This window comes from Drosophila sechellia, chromosome 3R (assembly GCF_004382195.2).
Source record: "Drosophila sechellia strain sech25 chromosome 3R, ASM438219v1, whole genome shotgun sequence".
NCBI lineage: Eukaryota > Metazoa > Arthropoda > Insecta > Diptera > Drosophilidae > Drosophila > Drosophila sechellia.
In genome coordinates, this window is record NC_045952.1 from 13,354,738 (window position 1) to 13,378,690 (window position 23,953).

Sequence of the window (23,953 nt, forward strand, 5' to 3'; positions counted from 1 at the left end):
ATTTTGTTGGTTTTCAAAGGGTGAAAAGTGGTTTATTCGCTATTACCGCTTGAATTCCAATACCAAACTTTCAGTTTGAACATCTAAATCAAGAGCAAATCCTTAAGAGTCTAGGCAGCGGTCTGGATGACATCGGTGTAGAGCTTGACCTTAGTGGCAATGCTCATGTCGACGTACTTGTCGCCAATGGAAACGATCAGGCCACCGATGATGCTGGGGTCCACGCGGGAAGTGATCTTCAGAGACTCGTTGCCCTTCAGGAAAGACTGCAAAGCAAATGAGCAATAAATTGGGAGGGTGAGACAAGACAGAAGCAAGGCGTAGATACCTTAAGGGCACCCTCCAGCTGCTTGCTCTGGGATGCATCCAAGGGCTTGGCGGTGACCACCTCGCAGACGACCTCACCGCGGTGTGCGGCCATGATGGTCTTGTAGGCGTTGATCACGGTGTCCAGCTTCTTTAGACGTCCGTTGTCGGCCAGCAGACCCAATAGATTGGCAGTGGCCGGGGCGAAGCGTAGCTTCTCGGATGCCTCCTTAAGAGCGGTGGCCATGACCTTCTTGTTGATGATGGGGCTGGTCACGTACTCGCGCAGCTTCTTGTCGCTACGGATAGTGGCCTGCAGGGCAGTCAGATCCTTCTCCACCTGATCCAACTGGCTCAACTTGGAGGCAGCCGAGTACAGGGCGGTAGCATAGCGACCCTCCAGACCGAACACCTGCACTGGTGGCTTCACCGTCGCCTGGGCGGCAGCGGAGCTGAGGGTGCGGCTCTGCGGGATAAGCAAACGAGACCACTTGGTAAGTTTTTCGGCTTATTAAGCATAAACTACCCGCGGTTCGTGGGTTAAGGTGGGCAAAAATTACATAACCAAGAAACGCGCGTTAGATAATTGTACATATGCGACAGCGGGTTGCACAGGCAATAATAATTTGACATTCACTTAAAATGGTTTGGCATTGACCGGAGCTTGTTCGCTTTTTTTTCTATTTATTCGCATTATAACATACCAAAATTGCCAATTTGTTAATAGAGGCCATCGTTTTTATCCCGATAATTTTTCAGCTAAAACTCTCAGCTGTCACCAGGGCTACGTTACTCGCTACTCGACGTGTGGCAGGGTTGTTTTGGGTGGTGTAAGGGTTGCAGGAAAGTTATCGATTACAAAAAATAGCTAGATTTGAACATTTAGCTAGTTAATGAAAGCGAATTTTTAATATAAATTAATATTTTGACTACTGACTTTAAAGTAATTATTAAAACACTTGATTTAGGTATTTCATGGGTACCCAAAATCCATCTGAATAGTAACACCTCTAATTTGTTATTAAATAGCTCTCATGTTATTTTATAAACATCAAATTGAATACTCTTGTAATTCTTTACTTACATAAAAAGACACGGCTTGAGATTCGATTTACGTCTTTTTATTTGTTTTAAATTATGTTAATGGTGATTCTCATTTTCTGATGCTCTTAAATGGATGTATGACTTTTGCTTATTTCGAAACCTAAATATGTCTTGAAATGGTTGCGAATATGTAAATGTTGCATAACCATCGGGAAAACTATAGTTGCCAGTGGTTACAAACACTGGGGGCCTTCAGTTGCGAGCGATTTGAAATTGCATTAACCAGTTTACTTGTCATCTAAAATGGTGGGTTAGGTGCTTAGTAAATCCCTTCTGTTCAAAAGTCACTCTATTAGCTTACCCTCATCCTCTTCCTCTTCCTCGCCTTCTCCATCCTCACCGTCCTCGTCGTCGAATGCCTCCTCCTCATTATCTTCGTTGTCCTCCTCGTCCTCGGGCTCCACCTCGATATCAGGTACCAGATAATACTGCAGTGGATTTGGCCAAAGGTCGTCTTTTATCAGTTCTGCGATCTCGTCGTTGACGGGATCGGTGTTATCCGAGAACCAATCGAAGAAGGTTTTGTATTCGGAGTTGCGCTTCTTCTTGTTTCCGTAGGGTTTCGTCAGCAAAAGTTTAAGCAGGTTCTTTCCCTCCTTCCATTTGATGGGCGTGCTGGTAGACGCGGGCCAGTCGCCGTTCTCGGAAGCAGCTTTAATTGAAATGGTAATGGGTTAGCTAAGCGGATCTGAGTAAATCTCTGGCCCATCTTACCCGCTGAATTCAGGTGGAACTCTTTGGTGAGCACCTTGTTTTCAAAGTAAGGATTCTCGTCGAAATGGAAGTTGATGCGGTATCCCGATTTAATATCCTCGAACTCCTCCACCTCAAGTTTGCTGAGTGCGTGCAGGCATTCCTCCTCCTCCTCATCCAGAATGCCGGATACTTGCGGGTGGTTGATAAACTGCAAGTATGGTAGTTGGGATTAGCTAGGGGATGCATGCTATCAAGCAGAAAGCCATGTTTATGGCACCTTTGGCACTACTTTTCTTTTCAATTATGGAAGCAAATATTTAAGTGGTTATTTGAGTTGAAGCCATTTTGAACTGGGCTAAGTTGTGTATTTCCCGGCCAGACGGATATATCGATAGCACGATTTTTCCGGGAGGGGAAAATACGCGGGGAGCCGGTGGTGTCGGCATTGCAGCCCAAAGATGAACAAGAGAAAATGCCTCGAATAGAGAAAATTTCTTGTACATGTGTGCAGCAATTACCATCATTTCAGGGCTTCGAAAGAACTAGGCGGCTCTACTAGAACCCAGCAGACGAACAAGCGGAAGGGACAAACATGGCCGCGGATCGAAGTACTCACCGAGGTCACCCAGAAGTTGGGGATGCGCTTGACCAGCTCGCTGCGCTTCTCGTAGCAGGGTTTCCGCAGCTTGTTGTACTTCTGCTCCACCTTGAGGATCTCCTCGCTGGCCTTCTCGTTCAGCGCATCGATCTCGTTCTGGCAGGCATCAATTTGCTCCAACGCCTCCGACTCCTCCTCGTTGTTACCGGCGGCGGCGGATGCGTTGCCATCGACGGGGGCGCCGTCCAGCTTGGCTCGCTTTGGCACGCTCGACATTCTGCACGCTCTTCCGGTGTGTGTGCGCTCGAAATTCCCGAGATATTTGACCAAAAAGCGGCGGTACAGTTGAGCAGAAGAGAAGCGAAGCGGATTTTTTAACCTTGCGTTTGCGGCTGCAGAGCTGTAAGTGTATCGATAGTGCGGTGCTCTATCGATAGACACATCGCAGTAGGCCACCGGTGTGAACACTGGCCAACCATGATTACAGTACTATCGATAGGCATATTCGGGTCCAATCGTTCTTCGATATCGAGATTTGATGCCGAGCTGTAATAGCTGAAAATTATTATTTTCATTTTGCATACGCATCGTTTTTGAAAACATCAGCAACATGGCCACGGCTGAAGCCCAGATCGGTGTGAACAGGAACTTGCAGAAGCAAGACCTCAGCAACTTGGTAAGCAGCCCGCAAAGACGACCGCCAGACGCCGCCTTCCCTTTTTTTTCCGCCCGTGTGTGAAAGTATACGCGTCGTCATTATGAAGCCGCTTCCCGGAAAATCGGCGGGGTGCGGGACAAAAGGACGCGCCCAGATTGTCTCAAACGGTCCACGGATCAATTTCGCCAACAGTGGGTTTCGCCAGGGCCAGCAGTGATTTGTTGTTGGTGAGAGAGCACGGTGAAAATGCAGCACGTGGCGCTACATTTAGGGTCTGTTTGGTTTTTCTCGCGACTTTGGCTCTGCATATGGGCATGATGCGGACCACGGCTGTATTTGGGATATGGCAAGCAGATCAGTTTCGCGAGGACTACCCGGCTGTTGTCATCAATTTTTAGTTGATGCAATTCAAGCGACATTCTAACCTCAAAATCGACGTCTTTCCTATATACACACATGCAGCTGAGAGGGGATGTTTTGTCAGGGGGTGTGGCGGCGGTAAACAAGACTTGTGCTCTGATTTTACGCTGTAGAAGCGCCTTTATTAATCGCATTGCATTTGGAATCTTGCAGGACGTCTCCAAACTAACGCCTCTGTCACCGGAGGTCATCTCCCGACAGGCGACCATCAACATCGGCACCATCGGTCATGTGGCTCACGGCAAATCCACGGTGGTCAAAGCCATATCCGGCGTGCAGACTGTGCGCTTCAAGAACGAACTGGAGCGCAACATCACAATCAAGCTGGGTGAGTCAGGGATCCGTGTGAGCTAGCCTTAGCATATAATCTTAAGATGTATTATTTACTCGATAATATTTAGCCGTATGTTAATTCTTCCTGCTCGCCCGTAAACCCCGTAGTACCCTAAGATTGTAAACCTTCTCGGCTGGCCGAAAATAACCCATAATTATCTTAAGAACCCCTTGTTAACACCGTACCGCGACGGCACACCGCGTAGCCAACTCTGTCGCTGCTTTACATCGAGATATTGTTGTAAAAGGGTTCTGCGAATGTCTCTTGTAATTCGAATTCCTGTGTATTTTGGTAACTTAAATTGCTGGATTAGCACGCGTTGCCTTGTGTCGTCGCCTAAGTAGACTTAAATGAACAAAGAAGTTGTCCTTAGAATGTTGTACTTTACAAAGCTGAATTAAAAAGCTTTCCCAAAGTTTGGTATTAAGCATATCTTCCTGTTAGCTTAGTCTTGAATCTGTTACATTGATTGATACGACTGATAATCCAGCAATTTAATTAATTGCCAATCTTTTTCTTCTTTTTCCCTATTTCTCTTGTTTTTTCGATTTTTTCGGTTGCGACGCGTCCACCAAATAATAAAAAAAAAAACACCAAACCCATCAAACAATCCAAAATTGTCCAAAACTTGTCATTTGCAGAACGCTTGAGCGAAAAGAAAATCAAGAAACTTTTGAGCTCCAAGCAGCAGCGACAGCAGTATGAAATCAAACAGCGTTCAATGCTACGCCACCTGGCCGAATTACGGCGACATAGCCGATTCCGCCGCCTCTGCACCAAGCCAGCTCCGTCTTCCATGCCAGCATCAACCTCCAGTGCAGCTAGACGCACCACCCGGCGAAGCACCAGTCAGAGCTCACTGAGTCCCAGCAATAGTAGCGGCTATGGCAGCGTTTTTGGCTGCGAGGAACATGATGTGGACAAAATATCCAGTCACAAGGGATTCGCCAAACTGAAGCGTCGACGCAGCAGTTGTGTGGGAGCCCCGACTTCCAACTCCAAGCGGACGAAAAATAACGAGGGACTAGTAGCCAAAAAGCCGCCCAAAGGAGAGTACGTTGTGGAGCGTATTGAATGCGTTGAGATTGATCAGTATCAGCCAGTCTTCTTCGTCAAATGGTTGGGATACCATAATAGCGAGAACACCTGGGAAAGTCTTGCCAACGTGGCCGACTGCGCCGAAATCGAGAAGTTTGTGGAGCGGCATCAGCAGCTCTACGAGACATACATAGCCCAGATAACCACTGAGCTTGAGAAGCAGCTGGAGGCATTGCCACTTATGGAGAACATTACGGTGGCCGAAGTAGATGCCTATGAGCAACTCAATCTGCAGATCGATCTTATCCTGCTCGCCCAATATCGCGCTGCTGGCAGTCGAAGCCAAAGGGAACCGCAGAAAATTGGAGAACGAGCCCTGAAAAGCATGCAAATCAAGCGGGCTCAATTTTCACGGCGCAAGCAGTTGGCTGATCTAGCATTGTTCGAGAAGCGCATGAATCATGTGGAGAAACCGTCACCTCCAATACGTGTTGAGAACAACGTAGATCTGGACACTATAGACAGCAATTTCATGTACATACAGGATAACATAATCGGCAAGGATGTGCCCAAGCCGGAAGTGGGAATTGTGGGCTGTAAGTGCACTGAAGACACAGGGGAGTGTACTGCCTCTACGAAGTGTTGTGCCCGCCTCGCCGACGAGCTGTTCGCCTACGAGCGAAGCACACGGCGCTTGCGCCTACGTCCAGGAAGTGCCATCTACGAGTGCAATAGCCGCTGCTCGTGCGATTCAAGCTGCTCCAACCGTCTGGTGCAGCATGGACGCCAGGTACCGTTGGTTTTGTTTAAGACCGCCAACGGCAGCGGATGGGGGGTGCGAGCCGCAACTGCCCTGCGTAAGGGTGAATTTGTGTGCGAGTACATTGGAGAGATCATCACCAGCGATGAGGCAAATGAGCGCGGCAAGGCGTATGACGACAATGGGAGGACATATCTTTTCGATTTGGATTACAACACAGCTCAGGACAGCGAGTACACTATCGATGCGGCTAACTATGGCAACATCTCGCACTTTATCAATCACTCTTGCGATCCAAATCTCGCCGTGTTCCCCTGCTGGATCGAGCACCTGAATGTCGCACTGCCGCACCTCGTCTTCTTTACACTGCGTCCAATCAAGGCGGGCGAGGAGTTGAGCTTCGACTACATTCGCGCGGACAACGAAGCCGTGCCCTACGAGAACCTCTCGACAGCTGTGCGCGTCGAGTGCCGCTGCGGAGCTGATAATTGCAGAAAGGTCCTCTTTTGAATGGACTTGAAGTACTATTTTTAAATGGCACGTCCTTACCCACCTTAGACATCATTGCATTGAACCTTTTTTTTTTTGTCAACATATATATGTTACTAATTGGATTTTATTTTCCGAACAATGAATTGATGACGTTTTAATTATTTATTTGTTAATAAATGAGAATATCGTTTGGATCTACATTATGTTTGATGATCTATATTACTAGAGGATAAAAGGAGTAATCTTATATACATGTGTGTACATGTAATTTTATACATTAAATTTAGTAATAACTTAGAGTTTTGACAAACTACCTTGTAATGTGCTGAAATTATTACCGCATAATGTGCAAATCATTATTTCACAATAAATATCTTACCATTATTAAGTGATGTTTGTTTGTGGCTGTCAAGAAGTTAATATACTGGATTATTTTAAGTGGTTGCCAGGCCAGTAGTTCGAAGAATGTATTGTAATATTCTTCAAAATTCTTATCGCATTGCTTCTAGGTTATGCCAACGCCAAAATCTACAAGTGCGACAACCCCAAGTGCCCGCGCCCAGCCAGCTTTGTATCGGATGCATCCAGCAAGGACGACAGCTTGCCCTGCACCCGGCTCAACTGCTCCGGCAACTTTAGACTAGTGCGACATGTGAGCTTCGTGGATTGCCCCGGTCACGACATTCTTATGGCTACCATGTTGAACGGTGCTGCTGTGATGGATGCCGCTCTGCTGCTCATTGCTGGTGAGTAGCAAAGGATCCCTCTGAACCGACACAATATATACTAATTACTACCTATTCCATGTGCAGGCAATGAATCCTGTCCACAACCGCAAACCTCTGAGCATTTGGCCGCCATTGAGATTATGAAGCTGAAACAGATTCTAATCTTGCAAAACAAGATCGATCTGATCAAGGAGAGCCAGGCGAAAGAGCAGTACGAGGAGATCACCAAATTCGTCCAGGGCACCGTAGCTGAGGGCGCTCCGATCATTCCGATCTCGGCCCAGCTTAAGTACAACATCGATGTGCTCTGCGAGTACATTGTGAATAAGATCCCAGTGCCGCCGCGCGACTTCAATGCCCCGCCCCGTCTGATCGTCATCCGATCCTTCGACGTGAACAAGCCAGGCTGTGAGGTGGCAGACCTTAAGGGCGGTGTCGCAGGTGGCTCCATCCTGAGCGGCGTGCTGAAGGTAGGACAAGAGATCGAGGTGCGTCCAGGCGTTGTGACCAAGGACAGCGATGGCAACATCACCTGCCGTCCAATCTTCTCCCGTATCGTCTCGCTTTTCGCCGAGCAGAACGAGCTGCAGTACGCCGTGCCCGGCGGTCTGATTGGTGTGGGCACCAAGATCGATCCTACGCTGTGCCGTGCCGATCGTTTGGTCGGTCAGGTGCTAGGCGCCGTTGGACAACTGCCAGACATCTACCAGGAGCTGGAAATCTCGTACTACCTGCTGCGTCGCCTTCTCGGCGTCCGTACCGATGGTGACAAGAAGGGAGCGCGCGTTGAAAAGCTGCAGAAGAACGAAATTCTGTTGGTTAACATCGGATCGCTCAGCACTGGCGGGCGCATCTCGGCCACCAAAGGTGATTTGGCCAAGATCGTTCTTACGACGCCGGTGTGCACGGAGAAGGGCGAAAAGATTGCACTCAGCAGACGTGTGGAGAACCATTGGCGGTGAGTATATACAGCTCCCCTAATATTGTATTTGAAATCACAATCTAATGATGTATTTTTTCTCATCAGTTTGATTGGCTGGGGTCAGATCTTCGGAGGCAAGACAATCACACCCGTTCTGGACAGTCAGGTGGCAAAGAAGTAGAACTTAGTTAGGATCCGAATGATTCTACTTTTAGGAACAACACCAGCGGCAAAAGTAGCAGCATCAACTTTATTAGGCCTCTTCGCCCTGCTCCTTCATGTCCCACAGCTCCATTCTTCCCGTGTCCGTTGATCAAACCGCAACTAATTAGTACCAACATGAAATACATACCTAACTTAATTTATTATTGAATTTTGTTGTCGAGTATGTATATAAAATGAAAACACACGATTCGCTTGCGAGTATTGTGCATCTATAGCAGAATCAGGCATTACAAAAGCAACTAATAGGGTATACCTTATATATTATAATAACTAAAGGCAAATCTGATACATCGTAAAATTGTTTTTATGATTTAAATACAAAACAAAAACTAAACGAAAAAAAAAACAACAAATTGTATTGCATTTTTTACAATTAAAACCGCAAGAACTGACTTGTTATTTTGGGATTTTTGTGGTGGAGTCTTTTATATTAAAATTAATTTAGCAAATTGTGGGAAGAACGCAGATAAGTAGGCTACATAAAATGCTGAATAAACGGGGAAGAAAGCAAAGTCAACTTCTTGTTATTATTTTTTGTTTATTTTTCCACTTTTAGTTCAATTAAATTTAAATAGTTACAATACGATGTTTTTTCAATAACACATTGATACTCGTAATATTCTGTTTTTTAAGCAATTATTCATACAAATCTCAATATCGTTTTTGAAACACAATGTCCGTCAGCAGCGATTCGACATCGATTGTGTTGAATAATTTTTGAAACGTTTTCTTTTTCGATTTGGTAAATTTGTTTTAACTATAGCACACTAATTTAATTTTAATGTATTTTTATCCTTTTGTAATTTTAAACTACTATTACCAAGTACTTGTTAGTTTAATATTTGGTTTCTCGAGACTTCGTTAATTAGTAAATATAGCTTATTGAATAAAAATTCGTACTTAGCCGTGATGTACATATTTTTGGTTTGTTTTGGTTTTACGGTTGAAACTAAATTTTGATAAATGACTCTCACTAATAAGTACATATATTGAAAAACGTTTGATTTCATTCGTTAATACTATTGAGTAATTTCTGTAATACTTGTATTTTCAGCTTGCTAAATTACGCCCCCGAAATTGGGGAACACGATTGCGTTGTGGTCAGTACACGCTTTGAGCATTTGATAACAGAGTCAAGTCTTCGTTGAACATACATACAATATCCGAACTTAAACAACAAATTGTAAAATTCATGCTTGTCGGTCGGCATATAGCTATGTTGTTTAGCTTTCGTTTTTATTTTTTTTATTTTTTTGAGCATCCGTTGAACACAATACAGTTTTCAGGTCAGAGATCTATTACAACCAAAAGCGGAACAGGAACCGTTTTCGAGCAAGCTTTCCTCATCATCTCCGTCCATCCGAAGTGAGTGGAATGGGGCCAGCTAACTTAGAGAAGAACTAAGGGCAAGGGACAAACCAGGATAGCTTACTGAGTAGTATCTATGTTTTTGTATTCGGGGTATCTCTGGCTTCGACTAATTGCTTGAGTAACCCGCCTGGCTTAGTGTGGTTACGACTAGTAACTATCAAATTGATCGAATTAAACAATTCATTCGCCCACTTCTCGTGGAGCGCTGCTCTTCTACCTGTATTCCATGTACATACATTTAATTATATCGTGCTTATATCGTTGGCATTAGACTGTCTAGGACCCGCCCAATTGAAGAATTAAACGAAAGTTATTCTCTAGCAAGTCCTTCGTTATCGATCAGGAAACCGTCTAATGTCTATTAAACCCCACACAAAAAGGACTGAAAACGATTTCTTACGCCTAGATGCATACTGATGTATGCAGTTTCATTTTATATGGTACATTCCATTCATTGATTCGACTGGGAAAAGATGGAAATTTAGAAATTAGAAAAGCATTTGTCGGTCGGTACTTTTGCCGACGTCTTATATAAAGAGGGAATGAAATGGCAATGAGTTTTCAATTTAAATTCGTATCCTATGGTTTCCTCTATTTACGGAGTATGTATGCCTATGTCAATTGGTTTATCCTAGAGTTCGTATGTGCAATGCTTGTGCATCTTTTGGGTATGAGCAGCAGGGAAATACATTGAATTTTGGTCAGCTTCCTTTAGTTGTATATAAAAACTTAAGTTTCTTACATTCATTATTTAAATATTACATACATACACAATTATTGACAGTTAACGTTGGCAAAAGGGCAGATGGCAGTTAGGTTTGACATCTTAATGATCAATTTCATATATGCTAAGTATTCAACATTTCCGCTAATATCTTCATAATGCATTGGTTATAATTGATTTAATGCCCGCTCTAACTTCGCTTATCCTATCGTTTCATATCATATCGTATGGTACAGATTCAATTACATACGTACAAAGATATACAGGTGCATAACAAACACGCAGATTTATATGCCGCTTCTGGGTTGAGTACCATTAGTCATGGTTAAATCTAACAATCAGTTGGTTACCGTCTACAAATATTTAATGACACGATTTATGTTGTTCTAAGTACGCTTAATATTCTTATATATGTACAGGATCTATCTCTCCTTGCAGCAGCAATTGGTTGGTTACCTAAGTTGATTAGCCATCCAGGGGGGCGGGGTGTGGTTGGTTGTGGTGTGGTTTTGGAGCCTGCGTTTTCTTTAGGATGCATTTCTGACCGGCGATCGGGCATCTTAAAGAAAATGGCTTAAATCTCATTCGTTGATGTCCTCATCCGACGAGCTGGCAGCTGCAATCGTCGAGACCTGCCACTTTTCCCGGTTGTTATTCTTGCTAACATATCGAAAAAGGGGATACAACAACAAATTAAACTTACTAATTATGCTTCATAACACATAGATTTAACTCGAACCATTGGTCCTAGTACACTATTTAATTCTACAACTTTAACTAACTAACTTACTAGATATTTGTCAAAACTCACCCATGCTTTTTGGCATTGCTGGGCAGAGTGTGCGAGCTGCGATAGTAGCTCTCCATGGGCTCCTCCTTGGTCTCTTCCAGCGATTTCCGCTGCAGCGTCATCGTTTCTTGGGGCGAGTTTGCGGATCCGACGCCGCTCATTTCCGAATCCAAGTAGTACTTGGCGCTCTGCGCTATCTTACAGTTCTCGCACTCGCTCAGGTAGTCATCGTCCAGACTGGTGTCGTTGGGCAGGAAGTGCTCCTTGGGATTCAGGCAGTTCTTCGATGTGGTGCACACGGGTAGCTGCTTGCTGGGCGACCGTCCGCTGGATCCTCCGGTGGTGGCCTTCGTCGTCAGCGGGTAACTGGGCATTTGGCAGTGGGCAATCGCCAGACTCGTGGTCGTCCCTCCTCCTCCCGATCCCGACGATGGGTCGCGTTTCACGCGCAGGATCTTTGGCAGTGTGGTGCTTTTGGCCGGCACTCCTGTCTGGCCGCCCGGATTGTTGTTCTCCACCGGCGGAATGCTGATCACAGAGGGCACCTTGCTGACCACGCTGTTGATGGTGCTGTTCAACGAAACTTTGCCGCTGATGTGCTTGGGCAGGGTGTAGGTCACGTGGTTTGCCAACGGATAGAAGGTGCTCGAGTTGATCTTGCCGCTGGTCAGCTTCTCGCCGGACTGGCCTGCGGCTGGACTTGCCGGCGGCAGGGTCAGCGAGGGAGTCTGCTCCTTGCGCTGACCACTGGTCGCCGGTTTGCTCAGCGTGTAAATGGTGGCCACGGCGTTGTTGTTCCCGCTGCCGGACGAGCAGGAGGACGAGGATGTGCTGACCACGGTGGCGCTCTTTAAATTCGTTAGGCTTTTGTAGAGTTTCGGTGGTAAAGTCGGATTGCTCGGATTTGGCTGCTGCTGCTGATGTTGCTGGTTAAAGAAATGTTGCTGCTGTTTGTGCGTCAAACTCAAGTAGGCATCAACCTGGAAAGTAAGGCACGATTATCAGAAGCACCACGGAAAGCAGAAATCGAGGAATGAAACCAGAGATAACCAAATGCCTGGCATTCACTAATCGAAAACCAATTAAGTCCCTTTCCAATTTAGCATTCGATTCATTCCCCGCCATGTCAAGCTCTCACAAAGGGATTACTTACATTTCGAACTCACCTTTCGATTCAAATAGACGCTGGATAGGGAATCGCCACCGCTGCCACTGGACACACTGCGTCCGCCACTGCCTCCTCCGCTGGAGCTTCTTCCCCGTTCGGCAGAATTGCTGGAGGATCTCTTCTGCACCCGACCCAGGACAATTGGCGGCGCAGACACCTCTTCGGGATGCTGCAGCGGGGGCGGTGGTATGATGGCCGACACATTGACTCCACCACTGGATGCCGTATGGCCATGATGCGTCTCATCGCCCACCTGTTTGGATATGGTGGCTATCTTCGGCTCGTGTCCACACCCACTTCGTCGCAAGGTTCCACCACCCGAAGCAGCCGCCGTTATTAGATCCTGCGCCTGCAGGTTAGACGAGGACTTGGCTCGTTGTCCGTAGGACAAGGTGGCCGCATGACGCACTCCACCGGTGGCCGCCGCTCCCGGAGACAGGGAACACGTCGGTGTTGAGGTGCTGCTGCTGCTCGAGTTTCCAGCGAAAAGCTTGCCGGCTCCGCTTAAGAAAGCATTTGCGTTGGCCGTGCTGCCCATATACGACATGGGCACGTGCTGGATGGGACACTGGCACATGGGCTTCTTACTGGCCTGCTGCTTATCAACAGTGGATGTGGCACTGCTGCTGGTCTTGGGCTTCAACTGGAGAGGGTCGGCCACTGCGAAATAGCGCGGAATAGTGCGGTGATAGCGCCTCGAACTGGAGGGTGTCTTGCTCATCTGCTGTGGCTGGCTGTTCTTCAGCGTTCCGTGCAGAGGCATCTGTGTGGTCTGGGTCACTGAATCCGCGGAGCTGCAGGCAGGTGCCGACGATATTGTGGCTATCTCTAAAGGCTGCAGTATCTCCATGCCCGGCGAGGATATGGCCGCCAGCAGATGTTGCTGCTGCTGCTGGTGCTGCTGTTGTTGATGCTGCAACACTTGGGCGTGTGTGGGTGTGGCCAGAAGTTCCCCACTACCGGCTGGCAGTGAATGATAGCTTGCGGCACTGGCACTAGCATTGATCTCCACATCGGCTACGGTTAGATACTGTTGCTGCTGTTGTTGTTGCTGTTGCTGCTGCTGCTGTGGCAACTGATGAAGCAACTCTTGGGATCCCCGGGGAGTTGTCCTTCGGCCAGTCGTATAGGCTGCCGAACTGGAGCTGGCCGCCGCAGTAGTAACACTAGCGCTAATGTTTAGGTGGCAATTCTTGTAGCTGCACTCGGCGGAGACTGGTGGCTTGGGCATCGCCTGGAGGCAAATGGAACCACTGCTGACCGGAGGCTGCATAAGGTGCTGTTGCTGTTGCTGTTGCTGCTGCTGCTGTTCCAGACTGAGTTGGTGGTCACTTTGCAGACTGTAAGGCGGCTGGTGATTCTCCCCGGTGGCTATGGTGGTAACCCCGCCACTGTTGATGTTGATGTTAATTAAGTTGGTGGTGCTCTGTGTGTACTGGTTTGACTGGGGCAGCACATTGGCTGCGGAGTGCGGGTGCTGCGGATGCGGATGAGCCACTAGCTGCTGGCTGTACGGCTGATGGTGCTGCTGCGGTTGAGTGTGCAGTTGGAGAGTGTGCTGTTGCAGATGCTGATTGGCCTGCACCTGGGCCTGGATCTGTTGCTGCTGCTGGGCTTGGACCTGAGCTTGAGCCTGGGCCACTGCCTGCTGTTGCTGCTGGCTGACCGTGGCTACCGTTCGCTGGGAGCTAGCCGGCAGGCTGACGGTGCACTGAGCACTGAGCGCCTCCGCCTGGGAAATGGCCACTGCCTCTTCGTACGGCGGTGGAGCCTCCCCACGCGGAAAATGCGGCTTCCACAAAGGATAGTGGGTAGCAGCGCCGCTGTAGGAATAATCAATGGCACTCAGATTTCCCTCCATGTAGCCCATGTTTCCGGCTATGTAGCTGCATGGAATCATAGGACATTAGACGGTCTGGGAGGGAAGATGATTTGAGGGACACTTACCCAATGCTGCCCACAATGCTGCGCTGATCCTCTGCATTCTGGCGATTCTCCCGCGCCCGCATCTTCCGCTGCCTCAGGCGATTCACCAGAAAGAAGAGAAGCGACAAGGACAGCGTGGCCGTGATGCCACTGGCCACCAGTCAAATGCCGAAGTCGGTGCTCCCATCGCTGAACTGGTCGTCCAGGCAGATCACCTCGCAGCAGTTGTTGCCGCTGCCCACCGTCTGGAAGGACTTGCACTTGCTGAACGCCTCGCAGAGCACCATCTTGCAGGCCTTGGGCAGTCCGCTGTCGCAGATGCAGAGGCGGCATGAGTCGGGTCCTGGCATATAGTGCATGCCAGTCTCGTACATCTTGCCATTGTAATCGCGGCAGGAGCCGCCGGGGATCAGGCTCGAGCTCACCGCATTTCCATCTGAGAAAAGTGATAAGTATTTCATGATTTATTGGTTTAAATAGGTTATTTTTTTAAGCTTAGTACCCACAGTTATAAATAGGATAAAACATTCGATTTTTCGTTTTCAGAAGGTCGTTGACAAATTATAGAACATCATCAAAAACAAATAGTATTGTATATAGTACTGTTATTATGATTTTAAGGATGTTTGCATGTTTAGAGCAAAATAAGGGTAGTTATTTGGTTAAACTTAAAACCCAACGAGACTGAATGAATTAATAAATACTGAAAACATTGTTTCACAGATTTAGTTTAGGAAGTATTCAAATTGGGGTACCCAAAAAGTGTTCAAAATACTTTAATTAATTAAATTTGTTGTTTGTCTTGTGGACAAGAAAATACTTCTCTAAGGACCTTGTAGGACATACATATGTATGTATGTGTTTGAATAGGATCCCTACGAACGTATATATTTGCACCTATAATGCACGCCCGATGCTAGCTGAATTCTTTATTTTGACACACTTGACCAACTTTCGCCTTTGCTGATTTAGCATTGGGCCACCAAATCACACATACACACTCACGAGCAATGCCACAGTGCAGCAGGTGCTGTAAATACTCTCAGCGGAGAGTGCGCGACGGGGAAGGGGTAGGGGGATGCAAGGACCACAATATTTATCACTTGAATGAAATTAAATGCAAACGCATAGCATTTTCGACATCATTTAAATGCTAAACAGCCAAAAGGAAATTCAAATTAAAAACAAATACACATGCACTCCCGCCCACACAGACACGAACTGCATACATATGTATTGGTACATGCGTTTGCAGCAGGAAAGCAAATTTCTGGGCAGGAAACGCACGAACGAAAATGGCAAACAGGCGTGCGTTACGCCCTCGCAAAGAAAAAAAATCGGAAAAATATCACATACAAAAAAAGTTTGCCTTTTATTCGAGAGATCCCAAGTGAAATTCGCGTCTCAGTGTGTGTGTGTGCAATAAATACATACACGCGAGACAAACACATGCCCAGTTCACACCCATACAGACGAGGCAAGTATACATGCAAAAAATAAACACCATACGCACACACCCCCAAACAATCGCCCACCAGCTCCACATACACAGGCCTGCATGTCGTTGTGTATGTTACACTTGGCGACACAGGCACATGAAATCGAAATAAAATAACTAAGATAGAATAGAATAGAACAGCTTGATATTTTACAATAAGTTTAATATTAAAAAAAATATTGATACTATTATTGATTAAAATAAAAGAACATAATCTTTTCTTTCAGCGCAGAGCAAAGCGAAATTTTGCAGGCCACTTCCTTCGTATTGCCATTTCCCCACCCAAAAACCGTTATGCTGTGTCCCCTTTTCTCTCACACACTCTCTCCTCTCTCTTCTCTATGCCTTCGCTTTGCAGAAAAAGAGCGAGTATGTGGGCTGGTATTGGTGTGTCCTGCCAAAGTATATGTGTGTGTGTGGCCCGTGTCCCATAAATTGCGAGCTGTGTGGCCATGGACCATATTTCCAATTATCGAAGGAGCCAAGGAATCGAAATAGATTTAGCATGAAAAACCTTTTTGCTGTGCGCTGTCAAGGAGTTAATCCTTGCACCGATTGCAGATATTCACTTATAACGAGGATTTGGGGCTGAAATTGCATGGTCCCGCATGTGTATAAGTGTGTATGTGTATAAAATTTTTCACACCAGTTTTTCCCACTCAGAACCGTTACCTTTGGCATTTCCAATGAACGCAAGCAATGCCAAAAAATACATATTGAACGCGTTAGTTAGCACTCAGCACGGCACAATTAATGAAAACTTGCTCAGTTAGCCACAAAACTTGTATCCAACAATTATTTCCAACAGTTTTTTGCGAACGTTCGAGCTATACCAACAACCACCGACGACGACGAACCGAACGGGAGTTTTCGCACAGACATTTCGTTCCAGGGCTGGCGATCTCGGTACCGTTATCGTGGCTGGTGGCCAGGAACCGGTTCCAGGGCTGAGCCAAACATTCTGGTGATTGGTGGTAACGGTCGTTTGAAAAGTGTAACGGTCGCTTATGCTTAGGTACGAAAGAATTAATATTCAAAACAATAATAATATGTCCACATTTTTAGGTCTATCTTTTGAAGTTCTTTTTATATTAGTGCAGCATTCTTTTTGGGAACAAACTATGTATTAGGGGTCACTATATCTCTTTGTATGTTAATTTCATTTATAATGGAAAAAATACATATCCCGGAGTGATCTTGTATGGAAAACTACTATTGAAGGCTAAATGTATACTAGCTTAATAATTTAAATTGTTACATATTTCAATAAAGTCACCTGGTTCATAAGGACATAGGCACTGAAAGAGATATTAAAATCTTTAAAAATAGGCAATGTTTGTCGGACAACCGACAAGACGTCAACTAAAACTTCACGAGTTTAAAATAGATTTTAATTTATTGTCGAATTCCAACCGCACTCGGAGTTCCACTGATAGTTAAATTCAATTCACTCGAAATACGCTCATTAATTTTGCAAAATGCACGCGGTGCATGCAACCCAGTGTCAAGTTTAAAACTTTAAGGGTCGTAAGCTACCAACAACAGATTAGTGGCGTTGCAAAAAACACGCATAGTGAATAATCTACGATTGCTGAGCGCCGATTAAGTTGCATTTAAATCAAATGCGGGTAATTTTTAACATTCATGTTCTAGGTATTTGTATTCGCCACCCGATTTGCTATCCGTTTTGGCAGTTCTCAATCGCCCGACCAACCAAACGGACATGAACAACGGCACAGTGGGAGCGCCGAGGAATCACAGCAACTATGTGATTCCCGGTCTGTATGACCTCTCCGTCGAGGACACCAACTGGGTCCTGACCTCCTCCTTCATCATCTTCACCATGCAAACGGGTTTTGGTATGCTGGAGTCCGGTTGTGTGAGCATCAAGAACGAGGTGAACATCATGATGAAGAATGTGATCGATATTGTTCTGGGCGGATTTACTTACTGGCTCTTCGGCTACGGAATGAGCTTCGGTCGCGGCCCACTCTCCAATCCATTCATCGCCATTGGAGACTTCCTCCTGGATCCACCGGTCGGCGATGCCCTTATGGGACAGATCTTTGCCGCCTTTCTGTTCCAACTGTCGTTTGCCACCACGGCCACAACCATTGTCAGCGGCGCCATGGCTGAACGGTGGGTAGCCATGATACATCTGCACAAGATGTAGGGATAAGAAGTTACGAAGGACGAAATCCTAAGCATGTCTTGTTCTACCACCAATCAGTATCAAACTTGTTGTATATCCTTCCAGCTGCAACTTTAAGGCATACTGCCTGTTCTCCTTCCTAAACACCGTTGTGTACTGCATCCCCGCTGGTTGGGTGTGGGGCGAGCACGGATTCCTCAACAAGCTGGGCGCCGTGGATATTGCCGGCAGTGGACCAGTGCATCTGATTGGAGGCGCATCCGCCTTCGCCTCGGCCGCCATGTTGGGTCCTCGACTGGGTCGTTACTCCGAGGGATATGACCCGCTGCCACTGGGCAATCCTGTCAACGCGTGTATGGGTCTGTTTGTCCTCTGGTGGGGCTGGTTGGCCTTCAACTCGGGCAGCACCTATGGCGTTAGTGGGGCTAAGTGGCAGTACGCAGCTCGAGCCGCCGTTATGACCATGATGGGATCTTTCGGAGGCGGGTTCACCAGCTCCATGTAAGTTAAATCGAATTTATAATGAGCACCATATTGTTTTCATGTTTCCTCATAGCTATTCCTTTTGGCGACATGGAGGCGGAATGGACATCATGGATCTGATCAATGGAGTGCTCGGCTCTCTGGTGTCCATAACGGCCGGGTGTTTCCTGTACCGCGCCTGGGAAGCTCTCGTAATCGGAGCCATTGGCTCGCTGTTCTGCGTCCTGGCCATGCCGCTCTTTGATCGCATGGGCGTGGATGATCCGGTGGGAGCCAGTGCTGTGCACGGAGTTTGCGGCATCTGGGGCGTAATAGCCGTGGGACTGTTTGCTGATAATCCCATTCCGCTGGACACGACCAACGGACGCAGTGGTTTGTTCAAGGGCGGCGGCTGGTATCTGCTGGGCATTCAGACGCTCTCGGCGTTATGCTTAGTCTGTTGGGGCATCTGCTCCACATTCCTGCTGCTGTATGTGATCAACAAGATTATACCCATTCGCATGGATCCACACGAGGAGCTGCTGGGTGCCGATCTAACGGAGCATCGGATTCGGCACTCACAAATCGGTTTATCGCGAGCCATCTCAGCGTTGGCGCCAATTAAGGTGGATCTTAAGGATATCGCCGGCATTCAGCCCATCGGAATCAATCCTGGCCACGAGCGAAGCATAGATCAGCTGCGAGCGGCAGAGGACAAGTTGCAGCAATGGCAATCCTACCTGGAGCAGGTGAGTGGTCCGCGAGCCAATCTAAAGATGGACGCCGGTCAGTCGCACGCCGACATCAACTTCAAGCCCAGGACGGCGGGCAACGTATTTAACCGGCGAATCCCTGCCCGGAAGAGCATCAGTGGTGGCCTGTACAGAGCCAACAACAGCGAGCTACCGGTGATAGGCTCTGTGATGGGTCAGAAGCCCGAAAAGGATCCCAACTTTGCCTGGGTGGATTAAGCCCATCTAGCAAGGAAATTGAAGTCACGTATTTTAAGAGATTTCAATCACCAAACAGAAAAATCTGATGAAATCATGCCGCTCAAAATGTTTATATTAGCCTCTAGATGTTTCTGCTACGTCAGTTTAATTCCGACAAAAAAGTCTAGATGATTCTATAATGGAGTGACTAATACCGTCTATTCCAGTACACAAAGATATTAACAGAAAAGTGAGCGAAGCTGACCCTTTACTTCGTAGCTGCATGCTGAAATAGCTCCCTAACCCAAATGGGTTTAAAAAAAAAGCAAAAATTTAATATATTTCCTCAAAATAATTGTACAAGTAAAACTGTATTTGTATTTCGTTGATAGGATTAGTAGATAAAGCAGCGAAAGCAGTTCCACCCCAATTATATCGAACAAAACCACTCTTGCTCTAGAAACAATGTCCTCTTATCTCTCCTTATCAGCTATTCCAGTTGGGAAAGCACACAGCTCTGCGTCTACTTAAATATGATTACCATGTATGTACACATGATATCTTTTATCAGAAATCAACACACATTCGGTCAAATGAATATATTTCACCAAGCTGAAATAAAATCAAATTTTATTCGCAATGAAAAATCAGGGTTTGCAATTCTCAAATTTATTTATTGAATTCAAGTACAAGCAAATAGTTTGGATGATCGATCGATGACAATAATATAATATATACTATTATGTAGCAGTGTGTTTGGTTTTGTTCTAGTATGAATTTATAATTTATATAAATGAACTACGGGGAGCAGCTGTCGTTTGACCCGTTTGTATGTTTGGCGAGTTCCTAATTTAGAATCCAAGTTTGTTTAAGCAACTCTTCTACTGTGTTTGGTTGGTAAATTGTTTGGAGAACTGTTACTGTATGGTTGCATTGAAGTGTGGGGGTGAATGGTTTAGTCGACCTCCTCGATGGTGGGGCCAGCACCGCCGGCTCCGGCAGCGCCAGCGGCACCAGCCGCTCCGGGCATACCTCCGGGACCGCCGGGCATGCCACCGGGAGCACCACCGGCGGCCTGGTACAGCTTGGTAATGATCGGGTTGCACACACCCTCCAGTTCCTTCTGGCGGTGCTCGTACTCCTCCTTGTCAGCCAGCTGGTTGGCATCCAGCCACTTGATGGTCTCGTTGCACTTGTCCAGGATCGTGGTGCGGTCAGAGTCCGAGATCTTGGTCTTCAGGTTGTCCTCGTCGAGGGTGGCCTTCATGTTGAAGCAGTACGACTCGAGGCCGTTCTTGGCGGCAATGGTCTCCTTCTGCTTCTCATCCTCGTTGCGGTACTTCTCGGCCTCGTTGACCATGCGCTCGATGTCCTCCTTGGACAGACGACCCTTGTCGTTGGTGATGGTGATCTTGTTCTCCTTGTTGGTCGAACGCTCCAGGGCAGTCACATTGAGGATACCGTTGGCATCGATATCGAAGGTGACCTCGATCTGGGGCACACCACGAGGTGCGGGGGGGATGCCCGACAGCTCGAACTTGCCGAGCAGGTTGTTGTCCTTCGTCATGGCACGCTCGCCCTCGTACACCTGAATCAGCACACCGGGCTGGTTGTCCGAGTAGGTGGTGAAGGTCTGGGTCTGCTTGGTCGGGATGGTGGTGTTGCGCTTGATCAACACGCTCATCACACCGCCAGCGGTTTCGATACCCAGGGACAGAGGAGTCACATCGAGCAGCAGCAGATCCTGAACCTCCTGCGACTTGTCGCCGTGCAGAATGGCGGCCTGGACGGCAGCACCGTAGGCCACAGCCTCATCGGGGTTGATCGACTTGTTCAGCTCCTTGCCATTGAACAGATCCTGCAGCAGGCGCTGGACCTTGGGGATACGGGTGGAGCCACCGACCAGCACAATGTCGTGAATGACCGACTTGTCCAGCTTGGCGTCACGCAGAGCCTTCTCCACGGGGTCCATGGTGCTGCGGAACAGATCAGCGTTCAACTCCTCGAAACGGGCACGAGTAATCGAGGTGTAGAAGTCGGTACCCTCGAACAGAGAGTCGATCTCAATGCTGGCCTGGGTGGAGGACGACAGGGTACGCTTTGCACGCTCGCAAGCGGTGCGCAGACGACGCAGAGCACGCTTGTTGGTGGTCAGATCCTTCTTGTGCTTGCGCTTGAACTCCTGCACGAAGTGGGTGACTAGACGGTTGTCGAAGTCCTCACCACCCAGATGCGTATCTCCGGCCGTGGACTTGACCTCGAAGATACCGTCATCGATCGACAGGATGGACACATCGAAGGTGCCGCCGCCCAGATCGAAGATAAGCACGTTGCGCTCTCCAACAGCCTTCTTGTCCAGACCGTAAGCGATAGCAGCGGCAGTGGGCTCGTTGATGATACGCAGCACATTCAGACCGGCGATGGTTCCGGCGTCCTTGGTCGCCTGACGCTGAGAGTCGTTGAAGTAGGCCGGCACGGTGATGACAGCGTTGGTCACAGTCTTGCCCAGATAGGCCTCGGCGGTCTCCTTCATCTTGGTGAGCACCATCGAGGAGATCTCCTCGGGGAAGAAGGTCTTCTTCTCGTCCTTGTAGGTCACCTCGATCTTGGGCTTGCCATCGGCGCTGACCACATCGAAGGGCCAGTGCTTCATGTCAGACTGCACGGCGGCATCATCGAACTTGCGACCAATCAAGCGCTTGGCGTCGAAGATCGTCTGGGTCGGGTTCATCGCCACCTGGTTCTTGGCGGCATCTCCGATCAGACGCTCCGTATCGGTGAAGGCAACATAGGATGGAGTGGTACGATTACCCTGGTCGTTGGCGATGATCTCGACCTTGCCATGCTGGAACACGCCCACGCACGAGTAGGTGGTGCCCAAATCAATACCAACAGCAGGAGCTTTAGACATCTGAAAAGGATTGTAAAGGTGTGTTTTAATTTTCTTTTTCTCGATTTATATACAAAAAATATAAAAACTGTGCCCAAAACGATACAAAGATTGCCAGGGGAAAAGTAATACTGAGAAAATGGAACAGCTTTTGTGTTTATTCGTTTAGATGGAAATTTAACCGTTTGCTGAGATGGTAGTGTAAATAAATACAAAATATAGAAACCTTTGAAACTGATTAACTATTGATTGTTTCATTTTGCTTGTGTACTTGGGGGTTGCTGAATACTTTCCCATGACAACCAAGGCAAAAGTAGAACACATTTCGGTTTCCTAGTGAAAACGCCATCTTATTTCGCCTTTTACAGCGAGCATTTAGTTTTCAACGTGCCATTTATGCCGCATGTTTATCTAAAACGGCTTGCCAAAGTCGGCGAATCACGAACGATGACTAATGCCAACCGATTCATGAAAATGGCAAGATCAATGCTGGGATCGAAGAGAATTATAAATGGCGGCCGAGCAGCTGCCACCTTTTTCTGCAAAGTGCGCAAAAAAAAGAGAAGAAACCGCATGGACAAAGGCGAAAATTCTGGAATGCTAACAACGCAAACACACGCGCTCCCCCAAGCACACACACATGCATATTTATGTACATACGACCATATATATGTAAACCACGCTGCTGAAGCCAGGTCATTTTGGAGGGTGATTCGTGCGATGCGTGCGAGGGAGACAACCACTGTGTCGGGGACGGCTTTGCGTGTGTTAGTTTTACCCGCTACAAACACACGTGCCCGCACTTTGAATGCCGGTTGGCAACGTGTTTTTTTTAGCTAAGTATATTTAATAAAAGCCCGCATAATGTGTAAATTTATGAATGTTAGTTCTATTTATAAGCAATGTTTAGGTGCCTTGACTGTATGTGAGGGAATCCAACATGTGATCGGAACATGCACGCATGTTTGTGTGGTTGCGTGGGGAAGCCGCACATTTTTCCAAAACTGGAATATTCCAGCAAAAGAGCAATGGCATTCAAAATAAATTAGCAATTACGATGAGTAACTTGGACATTGATTTATTGGAAACAGAAACAATAAAAAGCACAAGCAATGTCAAGACCCCGCAACGGATGACGCAAGTTTTCTCTCAGACACACACGCACACTCATTCAGACGAAAGGCGTCTTTGACTGCAGTGTGAGTGTGAAGCAGCACATTTTCCAGTGGAATATTCCAGATAATCACAATCAAATATTAGGCATCAATATGCAATTAGTCAGACCTTCCACAGTTTCTAGAATGTTCATTTGCCTAATTATCTCTCCACTGCATATAATAGGCGCTCTTTAATGCACCTTTACAATTATGTATATGAGTGTGCATCGAAGCGTTACTCACTGGGGTCGAAAGTTCGAGAAACTTTGCCTACTTTGCGAGTATTGATTAAATAGTAAAGGGGCTACAAAAAACACGTGCTTAGATTCTAAATTATTTTCCGGCAAACATAATCAAGTTGGTCGCACTTTTTTTTACAATAAAATAAATAGTGAAATGTAAATAAACGCTTACCTTGTGTGTTGTTTCTTAGAAAGTACTAAAATATAACCGTTTAATTGCTACTTCACTTTTAATCTGCCGCACCTTCGAACAAACTGGCTGGCGTTTTTTCTGAAATACACCCGTAAAAAATTTGCGAATGCCTTTTATATACAAGCAAAAGTGTTACCAAGTTTCCAATAGCTTTAGTACTAAATTCA

The 23,953-nt window shown here is 46.9% G+C and overlaps 6 protein-coding genes across 8 annotated transcripts; 2 read left to right on the forward strand and 4 right to left on the reverse strand.

Moving 5' to 3' along the window:
- Position 1: 1 nt before the first annotated feature.
- On the reverse strand, positions 2–1,114 carry LOC6606294 (ATP synthase subunit O, mitochondrial). The gene is made up of 3 exons (XM_002031063.2): positions 1,011–1,114; positions 329–772; positions 2–266 (listed from the first exon to the last, which is right to left on the reverse strand). The coding sequence occupies exons 1-3, from the start codon at positions 1,038–1,040 to the stop codon at positions 111–113; spliced, it is 630 nt and encodes a 209-aa protein (XP_002031099.1). The 5' UTR covers positions 1,041–1,114; the 3' UTR covers positions 2–110.
- Positions 1,115–1,405: 291 nt separating this feature from the next.
- Positions 1,406–3,114, reverse strand: LOC6606295 (protein SET). Its single transcript, XM_002031064.2, has 4 exons — positions 2,723–3,114; positions 2,125–2,314; positions 1,712–2,062; positions 1,406–1,648 (listed from the first exon to the last, which is right to left on the reverse strand). Exons 1-4 carry the CDS (start codon positions 2,978–2,980, stop codon positions 1,638–1,640), a joined length of 810 nt encoding a protein of 269 aa, XP_002031100.1. The 5' UTR covers positions 2,981–3,114; the 3' UTR covers positions 1,406–1,637.
- Positions 3,115–3,195: 81 nt separating this feature from the next.
- On the forward strand, positions 3,196–8,673 carry LOC6606296 (eukaryotic translation initiation factor 2 subunit 3). 3 transcript variants are annotated; one of them, XM_032720379.1, is made up of 5 exons: positions 3,216–3,380; positions 3,936–4,110; positions 6,916–7,152; positions 7,219–8,092; positions 8,162–8,673. In XM_032720379.1, exons 1-5 carry the CDS (start codon positions 3,315–3,317, stop codon positions 8,235–8,237), a joined length of 1,428 nt encoding a protein of 475 aa, XP_032576270.1. In that variant the 5' UTR covers positions 3,216–3,314; the 3' UTR covers positions 8,238–8,673. The 3 variants fall into 3 exon arrangements, with proteins under 3 accessions (XP_032576272.1, XP_032576270.1, XP_032576271.1); XM_032720380.1 differs by lacking the exon at positions 3,216–3,380 and adding an exon at positions 3,804–3,860; XM_032720381.1 differs by lacking the exons at positions 6,916–7,152; positions 7,219–8,092; positions 8,162–8,673 and adding an exon at positions 4,758–6,604 and having other exon boundaries at positions 3,196–3,380.
- Positions 8,674–9,533: 860 nt separating this feature from the next.
- Positions 9,534–16,559, reverse strand: LOC6606297 (histone-lysine N-methyltransferase 2D). The gene is given in 5 exon segments (XM_002031066.2): positions 9,534–11,036; positions 11,188–12,146; positions 12,333–14,220; positions 14,282–14,696; positions 16,431–16,559. Coding segments are annotated over 5 exon segments (3,384 nt in total). The 5' UTR covers positions 16,474–16,559; the 3' UTR covers positions 9,534–10,957.
- Positions 16,560–17,441: 882 nt separating this feature from the next.
- LOC6606300 (putative ammonium transporter 3) lies at positions 17,442–19,767 on the forward strand. The gene is made up of 3 exons (XM_002031069.2): positions 17,442–17,897; positions 18,016–18,411; positions 18,467–19,767. Exons 1-3 carry the CDS (start codon positions 17,482–17,484, stop codon positions 19,341–19,343), a joined length of 1,689 nt encoding a protein of 562 aa, XP_002031105.1. The 5' UTR covers positions 17,442–17,481; the 3' UTR covers positions 19,344–19,767.
- A 292-nt stretch (positions 19,768–20,059) lies between these two features.
- On the reverse strand, positions 20,060–23,876 carry LOC6606301 (heat shock 70 kDa protein cognate 4). The gene is made up of 2 exons (XM_002031070.2): positions 23,766–23,876; positions 20,060–22,215 (listed from the first exon to the last, which is right to left on the reverse strand). The coding sequence occupies exon 2, from the start codon at positions 22,213–22,215 to the stop codon at positions 20,260–20,262; it is 1,956 nt and encodes a 651-aa protein (XP_002031106.1). The 5' UTR covers positions 23,766–23,876; the 3' UTR covers positions 20,060–20,259.
- Positions 23,877–23,953: the final 77 nt, after the last annotated feature.